The 15,095-nt window shown below is 41.9% G+C and overlaps 1 protein-coding gene across 1 annotated transcript in view; it reads left to right on the top strand.

Annotated features, from left to right (window-relative positions):
* The window catches only part of LOC137532095 (perilipin-3-like), a 150,906-nt gene that overhangs the window by 60,861 nt on the left and 74,950 nt on the right, over window positions 1–15,095 (top strand). Inside the window, exon 6 of the mRNA XM_068252238.1 lies at window positions 2,186–2,376. Within this exon, the coding sequence (XP_068108339.1) occupies window positions 2,186–2,376 (191 nt within the window). The remainder of the gene's footprint in view (window positions 1–2,185; window positions 2,377–15,095) is intronic.

Below are 15,095 nucleotides of genomic sequence, written 5' to 3'. Positions count from 1 at the left end.
GATGTTTGCTATTTGTGCAGAATTGGCCACTCTCAGGCCATTAAGGGACACATATTTGGCAGGGAGGTTGTATAAGGAAAGCCTAATGAAATAATGGAGGTAATCTGGGTAGCGAACAGGAGGGAGAGATGTTAATTGCAGGCTGCCGCGATGTTCTCGCCACCGCTGTGCCTCCGCCGCGCAAATGTCAAATCATACAAAAACCTCTTAGATAAATGGCATTTCCATTAGAATTGCCCAGACATTGGTGGGCTTTACCTCTGGCGGTAAATTGGATAAAGAGAGTTTGTGCGCCAGCATTGGCCTAGAACTGGGGTTCAGCCTCACCATTGAGGAATAATGGCAAACTGTGGGCACAATACGAGAATTCTGGCTTTAAAGGGGACCCGAAGTAAGAGTGATATGGAGGCTGCCATATTTATTTCCTTTTAAGCAATACCAGTTACCTGGCTGTCCTGCTGATCATCTACCTCTAATAATTTTAGCCATAGCCCCTGAACAAGCATGCAGCAGATCAGGTGTTTCTGACATTATTGTCAGATATGACAAGATTAGCTGCATGCTTGTTTCTGGTGTAATTCAGTCACTACTGCAGCCAAATGGATCAGCAGGGATGCCAGGCAACTGGTATTGTTTAAAAGGAAATAAATGTGGCAGCCTCCATATCATTCTCACGTCGGGTTCACTTTTAAGAAGCACCATAGTGACATATAGTAGAATATAGTAAATAATTCAGGATACTACCCTTTACATTAATTATCCTGGTTTCAGAAACACTTCCCACATCTATATATTGCTGTATCTAGGTATGTAGCCCCAACCGTTCAGTGAGGCTGTTTAGCTATGGAGAATTCTCCTGCCAGAGCATTCTGGGAGACCAGGTGTTGTTTCTACTGACTTCAGAACACACTACAAACAAAAATTCCACAGTGATGCACCTGCCAGCAGTAAAGATGTTGCCAACTGTGTTAAATGTAAGAATGTAAATCGGGAAAGATCGGGAAAGGAAAGACTTTGCAATGGGTGAAAATTGACTACATAATTTACAATGTAATGTTTTTAAAATTATCAATTTGATTCATTCAGCTATCTTTAGTGAAGGTCCTCTTTAAGTACATGGCAGCTTTGCTTCCGCCATAGATATACAGTATATAGATATTGCAATGTCATGCGATTGTCATGTCGGGTTTCACCAATTTGTTCTTAGCGATCACATGACTTTATCACACTAGCAGCTTGCACTACATTTGTTGTCAGTGATCACATGACTTTATCACACTAGCAGCTTGCACTACATTTGTTGTCAGTGATCACATGACTTTATCCAATTGGCAGCTTGCACTACATTTGTTATCCGTGATCACATGACTTTATCACACTAGCAGCTTGCACTACATTTGTTGTCAGTGATCACAAGACTTTATCCAATTGGCAGCTTGCACTACATTTGTTGTCAGTGATCACATGACTTTATCACACTAGCAGCTTGCACTACATTTGTTATCAGTGATCACATGACTTTATCCCATTGGCGGCTTGCACTACATTTGTTATCCGTGATCACATGACTTTATCACACTGGCAGCTTGCACTAGATTTGTTATCAGTGATCACATGACTTTATCACACTAGCAGCTTGCACTACATTTGTTGTCAGTGATCACATGACTTTATCACACTAGCAGCTTGCACTACATTTGTTATCTGTGATCACATGACTTTATCCCATTGGCGGCTTGCAGGCCAATTTGTTGTCAGTGATCACATGACTTTATCATACTAGCAGCTTGCACTACATTTGTTGTCAGTGATCACATGACTTTATCCAATTGGCAGCTTGCACTACATTTGTTGTCAGTGATCACATGACTTTATCACACTAGCAGCTTGCACTACATTTGTTATCAGCGATATCACACGACTTTATCACATTGGCAGCAGCTTGCACTACTTTTCTTATCAGTGATCACATGACTTTATCCCATTGGCGGCTTGCACTACATTTGTTGTCAGTGATCACATGACTTTATCACACTAGCAGCTTCCACTACATTTCTTATCAGTGATCACATGACTTTATCCCATTGGTGGCTTGCACTACATTTGTTGTCAGTGATCACATGACGTTATCACACTAGCAGCTTGCACTACACAGGCTGTAAATGGTTGTGTGTGTGTTTGACAGGAGGATCCGAGAGCAGCAGCAGCAGCGATTCTGATGAGACGGGTGGATCGAGAGCTGGTCTTGTCTCCCGCTCCACTGAACTGGTCAAATCTGTTGTCACAAGAATCCTCGCAAAGCTAGCCCCCTACATGGGCCGTTCATGGAGGCTTCTGCAGACGGTTATCCAACTTCTGTTCAGTATCCCGGACCAGGTAACTTCCTGTTTCTGCGCTGCATGCTGCCTGAACTATGCAAATATTCATTTCTTTTGTATTTTTCTTATTACATATGTTTTTATTTCATTTATTTCCCACCATCATCTCCAGTGGTGCTGTACCAAGTCAAACCAGCTCTGCAGAAAGCGCCCCCTGCTGGAGAAGGAACCCAGTGCCTCAGGACCCTGATGAGGAAGATGGGCAGTAGGAATGGTTAATGAGATGCAAATCGCTCCAAGGTGTTGCAGGATTATGCAAATTTTGCAGGCAAATTTATGCAACTTGAAAAACAAAATTTTACCTTCGTAGAATTTGATTGGCCCATTTTCAAGCTGCATAATTTTGCCTACAAAACTTTGCATAATCCTGCATCCACTCAGAACGATTTGCAATGCATTGACCATCCCTAAAGCCTGGTGCACACCTTCAATTTTGATTGGCCAATTTTACCACCTTCATGTAGTATGAAGGCCAACAGATATTGAATACTAAGTGCAGATTGTGTAAGTAAGCTCTCATACTACATGGAAGTGGAAAAACTGGGTCACTGATTGGCCAATCAAAAGTGAAGGCCAATCAGATCAATTTTGATTGGTCAATCACCAACCTATTTTACCACCTCCATGTAGTATGAGAATTTATCTACACAATCTGTTCATAGAATTCAAAATCTGTTTACCCTCATACTACATGGAGGTGGTAAAATTGGCCAATCGTTGGCCAATCTAAATTGAAGTTGTGTACCAGGTTTAAAGCGGAATATAACCCAGAATTTCTTCTTTGCTCTAAAAGATTATTTACAGCATATAATATACTAACACCATGTTTTTTTTTTAGTAAAACAGCATTCAAAGGGTTACATCACAGGGATGACTATTTCTTCTGCAGGGAGAACCTGCATCTGAACTGCTTATAATCTTATCTTGTGTACACATTCTTTACTTGATACATTTATGTAACATTCTCTGGCTGTGCAGGACTTCAGCTGTTAAATGCTGAAGTGAAAAACAGATCAGAAATCACTGCTGGCAGCATTTACAACAGAATGACAACAGTTATAAATAAAATGCACCAGCAGCTTTCAAAGTAAATTAACTGAACTTTGGGAAGTTATAATATCTAAATGAATATTATTACTTGTGCACAAAAGCCAATATGATAATTGTATGGGTTATAAAAAGTAGGAAAACACATTTTTGATGAAAATTTTGAAAGAGTTTTTAACCGCTTTAAGACACCAGGCGCCTCCCGTTTTAGAAGTGGAACCTGATCCAAAACTTTTGACAGAATGGGGAAAGACCTGTTGGCTTTCCTTGCAGTTCCTGTTTCCTTCCTGTTTCAGGAGATTTACCTTCTCCTTCACTTTACCTTCGCGTCCTGTTGTTGGTGTCATGTGAACAGGTGAACACGTAAGAGCAGGCTTTGCAGCAGGTACACAATAAGAATTTCCCCCACTGGACAGCAATCAGAATTTAACAGAGGTTCTGACCTTTTCTAGCTCTTTCCTAAACTAAGATAAGGCCTCGTTTACATTGCGTTCGTCTCGCATGGCCGTCCGCTGTGGGCTTTTGTTAAGGCATTCCTTTGTCCAATTCCCGGCACTTGGGTGGGCGATCGGTTTTTGTGGTTAGCGGCTTCCGACGCTTTTTTTTCCCGAGGGTTTTAGTAATTCACTCCCTGACGCAAGTCAGGAAGTGAACTCTTTGATCCGGAAAATAATAAATACAATGTATTTATTCTTGAAAACACGAACGCAATCACTCCACAAAGCGGTTTTGTGAGCGTATTGCGTTTTTAGTTTACCTTCCATTGAGGCGGAATCGCTTATCTAAACGGACTGGAAATGAACCACTTAGATATGAACTATCTCATAGAGAATCATGGTGTAAGCTCTTTCAGGGAGATTTTGAAAAATCACTTGCGCTTAAAAAATAACAAAAACGCATGCAGTGTGAACAAACCCTAAGGGCCCATTCACACTTGAGCAGGAATCGTGCGATTCCCGCTCAGCGCAAAATAGTAGCGGTTTGTAAAAAACGCTAGCCCATGTAAGCCTATGGCAGTGTTCTCACTGCCGCGTTTGCGGTTAGCGGCAACTGCAAACACATAACATGCAGCGTTTTGCCAGCGATTAGCGATCTCAATTAGCATGCATAGCACCGCTAATCGCAATCGCTCCCAAACGCTGCAGTGTCCAGTGATTTTTCCGCGTTAATTGCGGATAAATCACTCCCGCAAAACGCAGACGGCTTTGCGGTTTTAGGTGTGAATGGGGCCTAAAAGTATGGCTGGAATAGTAGCTAGTAGCAATGACCACAAATTTTGCATAGTCGTAATTTCACATCAAAATTCTCAAAATTTTGGGAAAATCTTAGTTAATTTCCACTTTAATTGTAATCAGGAAGGCCTAGTGCACACCAGAGCGGTTCTGCTGCGGTTTGCGATCCGCTTGCGGCTGCGGATACGCTTGGGTAATGTATTTCAATGGGCTGGTGCACACCAGAGTGGGAGGCGTTTTGCAGAAACGCATACTCCCGGGCTGCTGCAGATTTTGGATTGCGGAGGCGTTTCTGCCTCAATGTTAAGTATAGGAAAACCGCAAACTGCTCTGAAAAACAGCAGTTCAGAGCGGTTTGCCAGGCGTTTTTTGTTACAGTAGCTGTTCAGTAACAGCTTTACTGTAACAATACATGAAATCTACTACACCAAAACCGCTACACAAAAACGCAAAATGCTAGCTGAAACGCTAGAGAAAAAGAAGAAAAAGCGTTTCAAAATCTGCTAGAATTTTGCGGATCTGCTAGCGGTTTTTGGTGTGCACCAGGCCGAACAGCACATTCGTCTTTTTGTGTAATTTTTGCATAATTTCATGTCGACTTTAGCAGCAAAAAGCAAAACCCCCACACATGCTATCGTACCATTGTCAAAAAATAATTTTTCAAAAAGACCTTATAGTTTTTGAGAAAATCGATTTTTTAAAATGCAAATGAAAAAAGGTTTTTAAACTCAGAAAAATGAGTTCAAAAAACATTTTTCCTTTGCACTTTTAAAATTGATTTTCTCAAAAACTACACGGTCTTTTTGAAAACCTATTTTTTTTAACTTTTAGCCACTATTCTTCTTAACATACAGTATGTAGAAATTTGAGTGACACTGACAATAGCCTGTAGCTTTGCTATTAACCATCGGCACAAAATTATGTGAAAATTATGCGAAATTACGAATTGATTAAACGAAATCAATTGATTTTACAAATTATAATTATGTATGGGTGTGATTGCAAAAATTTATCTGAATTTTCACGGAATTGTAATTAGCTGATTACAATCATCAGGTCGTCAGCTAGGTGGTCAGGCTGAGTTGGCAGTGCTGGGGTGAAGCAGTAACGGTAGCCTCTATGTTACTTGCGTCCGCAGATAGCGCAGTCACGCTGTTTTACTTGCCCTTGCCATAAGTGCAGCTCATCGATCTATGGAGTATATTTAGATGTCAAATGGTTCTTGAATGGAGACAATTTCATGAAATATCGATTGCCTCTCCTGCAATTAGATTATGCCGTGTCACAGGAGAACGTGGCGTTCGGCAGGGAATACTTCTCCTTCGTATGTCCATGGAGGAGACATAATGTCACAGCCTGAGGCGTCATCATCTGCGACGCAATCACCCACACAACAGGAGCCCCTCAGCGATATCATATCTTTTCACAGTAACCTAATTATTGGGGGGTGTCCTGGGCGGTGAGTCGTTGTGTGGCAGCCCTACGCCTACGTGCGTCTCACCATGTCGCCATGTCCGGCCACCATGTAACATACCAATGTAAAATACAATCATCCATAGGCAATTCTGTTTTCTCCTAGGTGATATGTTCACAACTTGTCAATAAAATGCCTTTTAAGCCACCGGCAAGCAAGAAAGTACTCAAAATAATATTGCTAGTACTTTTTCACCTACTTTTTGGTATTTTTTCGCTCGTAAAGTGCTGAAAAGTTATTTTAAAAAGAAGTTGAAAAATTATCTTGTAGGAGAAAACTAGAAAGATATAACATATCTGGAGAGCGGTGATGTCACTCCTGTCAAATATAACATATCTGGAGAGCGGTGATGTCACTCCTGTAAAATATAACATATCTGGAGAGCAGTGATGTCACTCCTGTAAAATATAACATATCTGGAGAGCGGTGATGTCACTACTGTAAAATATACTATATCTGGAGATCAGTGATGCCACTCCTGTAAAATATAACAAACTGGAGAATGGTGATGTCACTCCTGTAAAATATAACATATCTGGAGATCGGTGATGTCACTCCTGTAAAATATAACATATCTAGAGAATGGTGATGTCACTCCTGTAAAATATAACATATTTGGAAAGTGGTGATGTCACTACTGTAAACTATAGCATATCTATAGCGAGGTGATGTCACTCCTGCAAAATATAACATATCTGGAGAGCGGTGATGTCACTCCTGTAAAATATACCATATCTGGGGAGTGGTGATGTCACTCCTGTAAAATATAACATATCTGGAGGGCAATGATTTCGCTTCTGTAAAATATAAAATATCTGTAGAGCAGTGATGTCACTCCTGTAAAATATAACATATCTGGAGAGCTGTGATGTCACTCCTGTAAAATATAACATATCTGGAGAACAGTGATGTCACTCCTGCAGGCTGAGAAGTATAGACACGTTTTGATAGCATGACGTTACATAACGTCTTGCGGCGTGCAGTAGACGCCTGTGGCTGTAACAGATGTTTCTGTACTAGTCTCCGGAGTCCCACTTTAAATGGCTCATCAGAGGACAATTGCAGTGAGGTTCTCGCTTGGCTGTAATGTGATGTTTATGGCCCGGGCCCCTGGTCTGTTCCCATGTTAGGAGATCAAAGCTGAGATATGATTAATTATCACCAGTCAGGGAGTGTTCCCAGAGATCCTGGAGCTGTGACTGTTTCCAGAGGACAGCGGGACGTGCAGTTTGGGTGCTCCGCGGTGGGTACCCAGCACTTCCTGTTTCTCAAAAATAACATCAAATAAGGCCACAGTCAGCGGACATTTCGTCCCTTTGCGCTCTGCACACACGGCCCCCACTGTACAAAGATGTTCAGCATCACTTCACACTAATGTCCTCGAAGCACAACAGAAGCGTTCTCATGTACCAAACGCCATATTTATGGCTTCCTGCCAGGCAAATTTCATTCACAAGCTGTGAAGTATGTGTGAATGCTTTCTCCCTGTGTCCTCAGCAAGTATTATCTAACATTATCACGTACAGAACTCCCATAGGCAGCAAAAATAGCAAGAGACGGATTAAAGCTCTTGCAAAACTCAAAATGGGAGCAGGCAGATTCTAAAGGTGGCCATACCATTCACTCATATGTGGAGGACTTGCCCGCTACCGCTAGTGTCTCGATTTTGGGATAAGGTGGTTTCACTTATACAAACAGTAACTAAATCACCTGTTCCCAAAGACCCTGATGTCTTACTATTGGGGCCCTCCTCGACTAAATTTCCTGTCGACTGGCTCACTCAATTTTTATTGCCATGGGGCAAAAATCTATTTTGGCATCTTGGTGGAAACCCAGCTCCCTATTCTCTGATACAAAGAGTCCATCAGTTTCCGAGTATCCGAGAGAATGTTGGCTATTTCTCATGATAGGATTATACATTTTCAGAAAACCTGGGAACCTTGGATACAGTTTGCAGATAATGAGGGCCTGAACTATTTTACTTACTTTACTTGACGCTACACCTAGCCAGAAGGGATTCTCCTCCCCACCTATTGATATACTTCTGTTGGTGGCGATTATGCACCGTCATTGAGTACCATATATACTTGCATATAAGCCGACCCGTGTATAAGCTCGAGGTACCCACTTTTCCTTTAGAAACCAGGAAATAAAAAGCGATTGACTCGCATATAAGCCCCTCCACAACAGCCAGATATGCACCCAGTACAAGTCATCCCCACTCCCCATAGCCAGATAAGCCTCAAGGATGATACAATTGTATCTCAAGACGCCACTAGATGGCATCATAGATATGAGACACAGCAATTGCCACACAGGATACCACCCAACATTTTGAGATGAGAAAGAGGGACACTTAAGCCACGCCCCTACCACACCCCTGATCACACCTCTGTCACACCCCTAGTCATGCATACCATAAAGATTTCATAAGACAAATATGTTGTTTTATAATTCAAACCACACTGGTTATTTCTATACTGGTTCATTTTCCTTCATATTAACATTTCAAAATTAGTAATATATCAATTTAAAGGATGGGAATAAAGTTTAGAGTCAATAAAACACATTTTTCAGCAGAGAAATATATATATTTACATAGAAAGAGGGATAAAGTCCTGAAAGAGAGACAAATGAGGAGGGAAGAGAGACTGAGGGACAGGGCCCCCAAAGAGGGACTGTGCCTCCAAAAGAGGGACAGTTGGGAGCTATGCGGGAAGAATGATCGGGGAGATCATTGCTCCACTGACACGTTGCTTGCACGCTCCGCTACGTAGTCTTGAGCAGTGCACTCTGCATGCCATGTTGCAGGGGATGGGGGGCACAGACACATCAGGGAGCCAACTGGCAAGAGCAGGATCAGTAGTGCACGATCTTTACGCTTCTCCGCCAGTAACAAAAACTGCTCCACCATCTGTTCTGCTCCACTGACTCGCATATTAGCCGAGGGGGTAACTTTTCAGCACATTTGTTGTGCTGAAAATGTAGGCTTATACACGAGTATATAAGGTATACTGATTTTCTCTGGATTCCCATGTATACCCTAATTCTTACTTTTACTGAGTTTAGTTTACGGACTACTACCTGAAAGATGTTTGATGTTCTAGGGGGAGGGGTGGGGGGGGGGTATTGTCTTGATGTCGCTGGTAGGATTCCTAGTTTAAGGTGTACCTTCACCTAGTATTTTATGTTGCCTATTATGTTCTACTGATCTGTGGTGCGCCTCTAACTATAAATAGGTTTTCTATGAGAGAAGTCTTGGCCTCCAGTATACATAAAAGGATAAGTAAATAATAAATAATTTGAAGAGATCAAAACATTTATCATAAAGATGAGCTTGAATTTTTGATATATCCAAAAAGATCAAAAAGTTAATTCACGAATCTTCAAAAAGAAATTTCTTCAAAAGATGATCCTCACGTCCAGGTGGCTGCTCTGCTACAGTGGAGCGCTCCCCCGTGTCCCCGTGCTGTTCCCCGGTAGCCGAGGGATCAGTGAATGAGAACATGGTTCCCGTTCACCGATCGAAGTCCCCAGCAGAAAAAACGTCGGTCTCTTAATAGAGACCGCAGTTTGTCTAAAAAAAATAAAAAAATTCCCTGTCCTCCTTGTGCTTCCGGGAAGCGAGAAGCACAAGGAAAAAAAACGAAAACTCAAGGTGGCCATCTCGTGGCCAGCTAGTAAAACTACATCTACATACATTTTTTGAAGCAATTTACACACATTATAACATTAAAAATTACCTGTTTATTTCCCAACACCAAAAAATTACCCAAATAAATTTTTTATTGGAAAAAAAAAATTACAATAAAAAAACCCCAAAACATAAATAGTTACCTAAGGGTCTGAACTTTTTAAATATGCATGTGAAGGGGGTATACTACAAACATTTTTTAAATTATAAGCTTGTAAATGGTGATGGACGCAAAACGGAAAAAATGCACCTTTATTTCCAAATAAAATATTGGCGCCATACATTGTGATAGGGACAACATTTAAATGGTGTAATAACCGAGACAAAGGGGCAAATAAAATACATAGGTTTTAATTATGGTAGCATGGATTATTTTAGAGTTATAATGGCCGAAAACTGAGAAACAATGAATTTTTTCCTTTTTTTTCTTAATATTCCTGTTAAAATGCATTTATAAAAAAATAATTCTTAATGGATACTGCAGCCCACAGGCTGCGAAGAGATGAAACCTGCAATGTGTAGGGAAAGAAAAGGACATACTGACCGCTCCCCTCGCTCCCTGCCGTCGGGTCCCGCTCATCAGCCACAGCTCTCGGTACTGGCCCACTCTCCTGACCCCTGACCCGGACATACTGCGCCGCGCATGCGCCTGTGGGCTGCAGTATCCTTTAACAAAATGTATCACCCAAAGGAAGCCTAATTAGTGGCGGAAAAAACAAGATATAGATCAATAAATTGTGATAAGTAGTGATAAAGTTATTAGAGAATGAATGGGAGGTGAAAATTGCTCTGATGCATAAGGTGAAAAATCCCCGCGGGCTGAAATGGTTAAAACACGACATCCCATAAAAGGTGCAATATTGACTCTTCTTCATGCCTTCACAAACAATTGTGTACATCTGCACTATACACACAGCATAGGATGGAAAACCATCTGGATCACAACTAAGCCAGGAAAATCCATCTGCAATGTGAATAGGGCAATGAATGGAACAGCATCTGGACAACAACCCTTGGTCGGTCCTGCCTGTCAGTGGGGTTTTCCTAGAGTTGGAAGTAGTGATTCCTGGCTTGGTTGTTGTCCAGATGCTGATATTGTGGTGAAGCCCCTCCCACAGTGTGATGTCATGACCAAGGTCCTGACAGTTTGCAGTCTGTGAACCTTGTTGCATTGTGGGACAACTTTTTTCAACTGCCAAGCAAGCAGTATCTCCCTCTGTGCCTAGAACTCTCAGTAACGAACATTCCGTACAGATCACCTGGCAGAACTAAAGATGTCACCACCAGTGATACATTCCAGAATGTAAATCAGGGAGAGGAAAGATTTTACAATGGGCAAAGACTAACTAAATAATCTATAAAATGAATATTGTAAAAAAAATAAACAATTTTATTTATTGTGTTATTTTCACTAGAGTTCCTCTTTAAGGCTAGTCCACGTTGAAATAAATTCAGGCATGTGGATGCAGAAAAGCAAACATGCTGATATGAACCTGTGAAGTTTGTAGATTAAAACACATCAAACCTAAACAGCAATCCTACTAGACATTAATTGTGAACATAAGAATTTGTTTGCTTTCATTATCTAGAGTTCCTCTTTAAGTTAAAAAAAACCAACGCATATGTTGTTTGCAAAACGATTACACCCCCATCCAATCTGTAGCGTTCTTTTTGCCGGAATAGGAAAGGATGTTCAGAATCAGCATTGGGCTACGTGACAAGAGAGATGTCACCCTGTCCCCCATAGGTGTCTGTAAACAGAATTTGTCCATCTGCTTTCATCTGTGGCGTCTGTCATTAGAACACACAGCTTCCTTGTCCCCTGTTAGCTGCACCCTTGTCTGCTCTTTATCTGAGAGGTAATTCAGAGACTGACCCGATCACAGAGCTGAGAATACACACGTTCCACCAACCAGAGTTACAAAAATATGCTCAGTAATACGCTTGCAATGCAGCAGCAATAGCCCCCAAAGAGCGAATGCACCAATGATGACCGTCAAATAATAAATACAGACATTACCCCACTTATGAAATGCAGTAATCATTAGGCACGTATGAAAGAATAGCAAACTCACCCTGCAATTATGACCCTCAGATAATAAATACAGTAGACATTACCCCTCATATGAAATGCAGCAGTCATTAGCCACATATGAAAGAATAATGAACTCACGCTTCAATTATGACCCTCAAATAATAAATACAGCAGACAATACCCCACTTATGAAATGCAGCAGTCATTAGCTGCATACAAAAGAATAGCGAACTCACACTGCAATTAAGACCCTCAAATATTAAAAAGAACCTGAGGTGGGTTTGAAGAATATTATCTGCATACAGAGGCTTGATCTGCCTATACAGCCCAGCCTCTGTTGCTATCCCAAACCCCCCTAAGGTCCCCCTGCACTCTGCAATCCCTCATAAATCACAGCCATGCTGCTGACAAACAGCTTGTCAAAGCTGGCTGTGTTTATCTCTATAGTGTCAGTCTGCTGCTCTCCCCGCCTCCTGCAGAACTCCAGTCCCCGCCTGCATCCCTTCCCTCCCTGCTGATTGGAGGGAAGGGACAGGGGCAGGGACCGGAGCTATGCAGGAGGCGGGGGAGCAGCTGAGACTGACACTATAGATGTAAACACAGCCTCACAGCATGGCTGTGATTTATGAGGGATTGCAGAGTGCAGGGGGACCTTAGTGGGGTTTGGGATAGCAACAGAGGCTGGGCTGTATAGGCAGATCCAGCCTCTGTATGCAGATAACATTCTTTAAACACACCTCAGGTTCTCTTTAAATACAGCAGACATTACCCCACATATGAAATGCAGCAGTCATTAGCAACGTATGAAAGAATAGCGAACTCACGACGCAATGATGACCCTCAAATAATAAATACAGCAGATATTAATCCACATATGAAATGCAGCAGTCAACAACTCACCGTAGTGTACAACGGCAATAACATACTGCTCAACTTTTGAACACAGGACAAAGTAACACTATAAGACATGTCCCTGCTTCATCTCCAGCCATGCCCCAAATGAATGTGCGGAGCGCACAGCACAGCACAGTGAAAGAATAACGAATATCAGTGGGTCTTTTTTTCTATTAAAATACAGCTGGTAAAGACAAGTCAGGGGAAAATGCCATACGTATTCATAAGCTGTGTAATTTTACTGAAAGCCTGAAGTCTCCGCCCAGCTCAGTGCGGCGATTTCCCCCTCCCCCCTCCCCATTGCTCAAAACTGTAAAAAGTCATTTGAATATACTAGGATTTGCCTTCCATTTACCATCATATAGAGAAATGGACATTGCAGGAGTTCCCAGAAGGTCATTTACAGAAGGACTCCCTTTCCTAACAGACCTTACAAAGTTACAAAACACAGTTCCACTGTGACGTAACTGGACAGAGAAAAAGGTACAAACAACTAGTAAGCCCACGAGTGAACACTCGCAGGTTCGCGTTTTGAGACCTTATAACTTGCGTCTTTATTAACCACTACCTGCCCACGCGTCATTTTAACGCCTGTTAACGGACCGCAGTACGTTTTACATTGTCCTACCCCGCTGCTGTTCGCAATCGCGCCCCCCCTTTTCCCCGCGCTTACTGCGGGGGAAAGGGAAGTCTTCTCTGAACCAATCAAAGTGCCCGTAAACAAAGATCATGGCTTCAAGGAGAAACCAATGAGCTTTGCTCTAACAACACAAAGACAGTGAGCGTGAGGACATCTAGTGGTAAAAAAAAATTGATATAAAAAATACACATTTCACACTACGTTACACCAATTATTATATTCAATAAAAATAAATGAATACCTCCTTCCCTCTCCCTGAAACCTCCATAGCTACTGAAATAAAAAATGACAGCATTTAAAAAAAAAAATAGTTAGGTTAGGGATTCCGCTTTTTTACTATGTATGGCATGAGGGTATGTTACTGTTATATTTGCATATATGGGTTTGTAATTAGTGACGGGTGCAAAACTGAAAAAATGCCCCCTTATTTCAAATTAAAATATTGTCGCCATACATTGTTGTACTATGGACATAATTTAAATGTTGTAATAATCGGGACAAATAAAATATGTGAGTTTTATTCACAGTAGCACATTTTATTTTAAATCTATAATTGCCGAAAACTGAGAAATAATGATTTTTTTTCCATTTTTTTTCTTATTATTCCTGCTAAAATGCATTTAGAATAAAATAATTCTTAGCATCATGTACCACCCAAAGAAAGCCTAATTGGTGGCGAAAATAACAAGATATAGATCATTTTGTGGAGACAAGTATTGCTAAAGTTATTGGCGAATGAAAGGTAGGAGCACTGACAGGTGAATATTGCTGTGGTCCATTAGGGTAAAAACCCTTGGGGTGAAGTGGTTAATCTGCCCTTCCTTATATTTGGTGTGGAGGCAGAGAATGGAAATGGAAATAGAACTAGCGCAGAAATATCACAGAGTTGTTGCAGAAGGTTCTTCTCTGAGGACTGGACTTTGGTTGCTACTGTTACTTTTTTTTAGTAGTCTTACCTACAGATATTTTCCATATTGCTAACACAAGAAATAAGTCTTGGCAAGAAGTTTTGTTCATCTTCATGTGTTTGATGTTAAAGAGGAACTGTAACCAAGGATAGAACTTCGTTCCAATCAGTAGCGTATGCTCCCTTTCCCACAAGAAATCTCTATCTTTTCTTAAGGTGGCCATACACTGGTCGATTTGCCATCAGATCGACCAACAGATAGATCCCTCTCTTATCGAATCTGATCCGAGAGGGATCGTATGGCTGCCTTTACTGCAAACAGATTGTGAATCGGTTTCAGCATGAAACCGATCACAATCTGTGGAGCTGTTGCTGCCGCCACTGCCACCCCCCCCCCCCCCCCGCATGCATTACCTGCTCCGCCGGCGCAGGTCCCCCAGTCTCCGCTGTCTTCTTCTCTGCTGGGCTCCGAGTCCGGCAGGCTTCACTTCCTGTCCGGGGAAGTTTAAACAGTAGAGGGGGCTCTACTGTTTAAACTTCCTGCCGGGACAGGAAGTGAAGCCAGCTGGAACCCTGGGCCCAGCAGAGAAGAAGACAATGGAGACCGGGGGACTCGCACCGGCGGAACAGTTAATGTATTGCCGCTAGCGTCGGTCGGTGGGCATTCGAACGCCACTATCGACGCACTCCCGACCTGCCGGCGATCGAGCAAATTCTTCCGCACGGACGGATTGACAGGAATCGACGGGGAAGATTTCGGATGGAAATCAATCGTTCTGTCAGCGATTGTGCAA

The sequence above is a fragment of the Hyperolius riggenbachi genome, chromosome 9 (assembly GCF_040937935.1).
Source record: "Hyperolius riggenbachi isolate aHypRig1 chromosome 9, aHypRig1.pri, whole genome shotgun sequence".
NCBI lineage: Eukaryota > Metazoa > Chordata > Amphibia > Anura > Hyperoliidae > Hyperolius > Hyperolius riggenbachi.
Note: the sequence above shows the minus strand (reverse complement) of the source record. Positions and strands in the feature narration are given on the sequence as shown.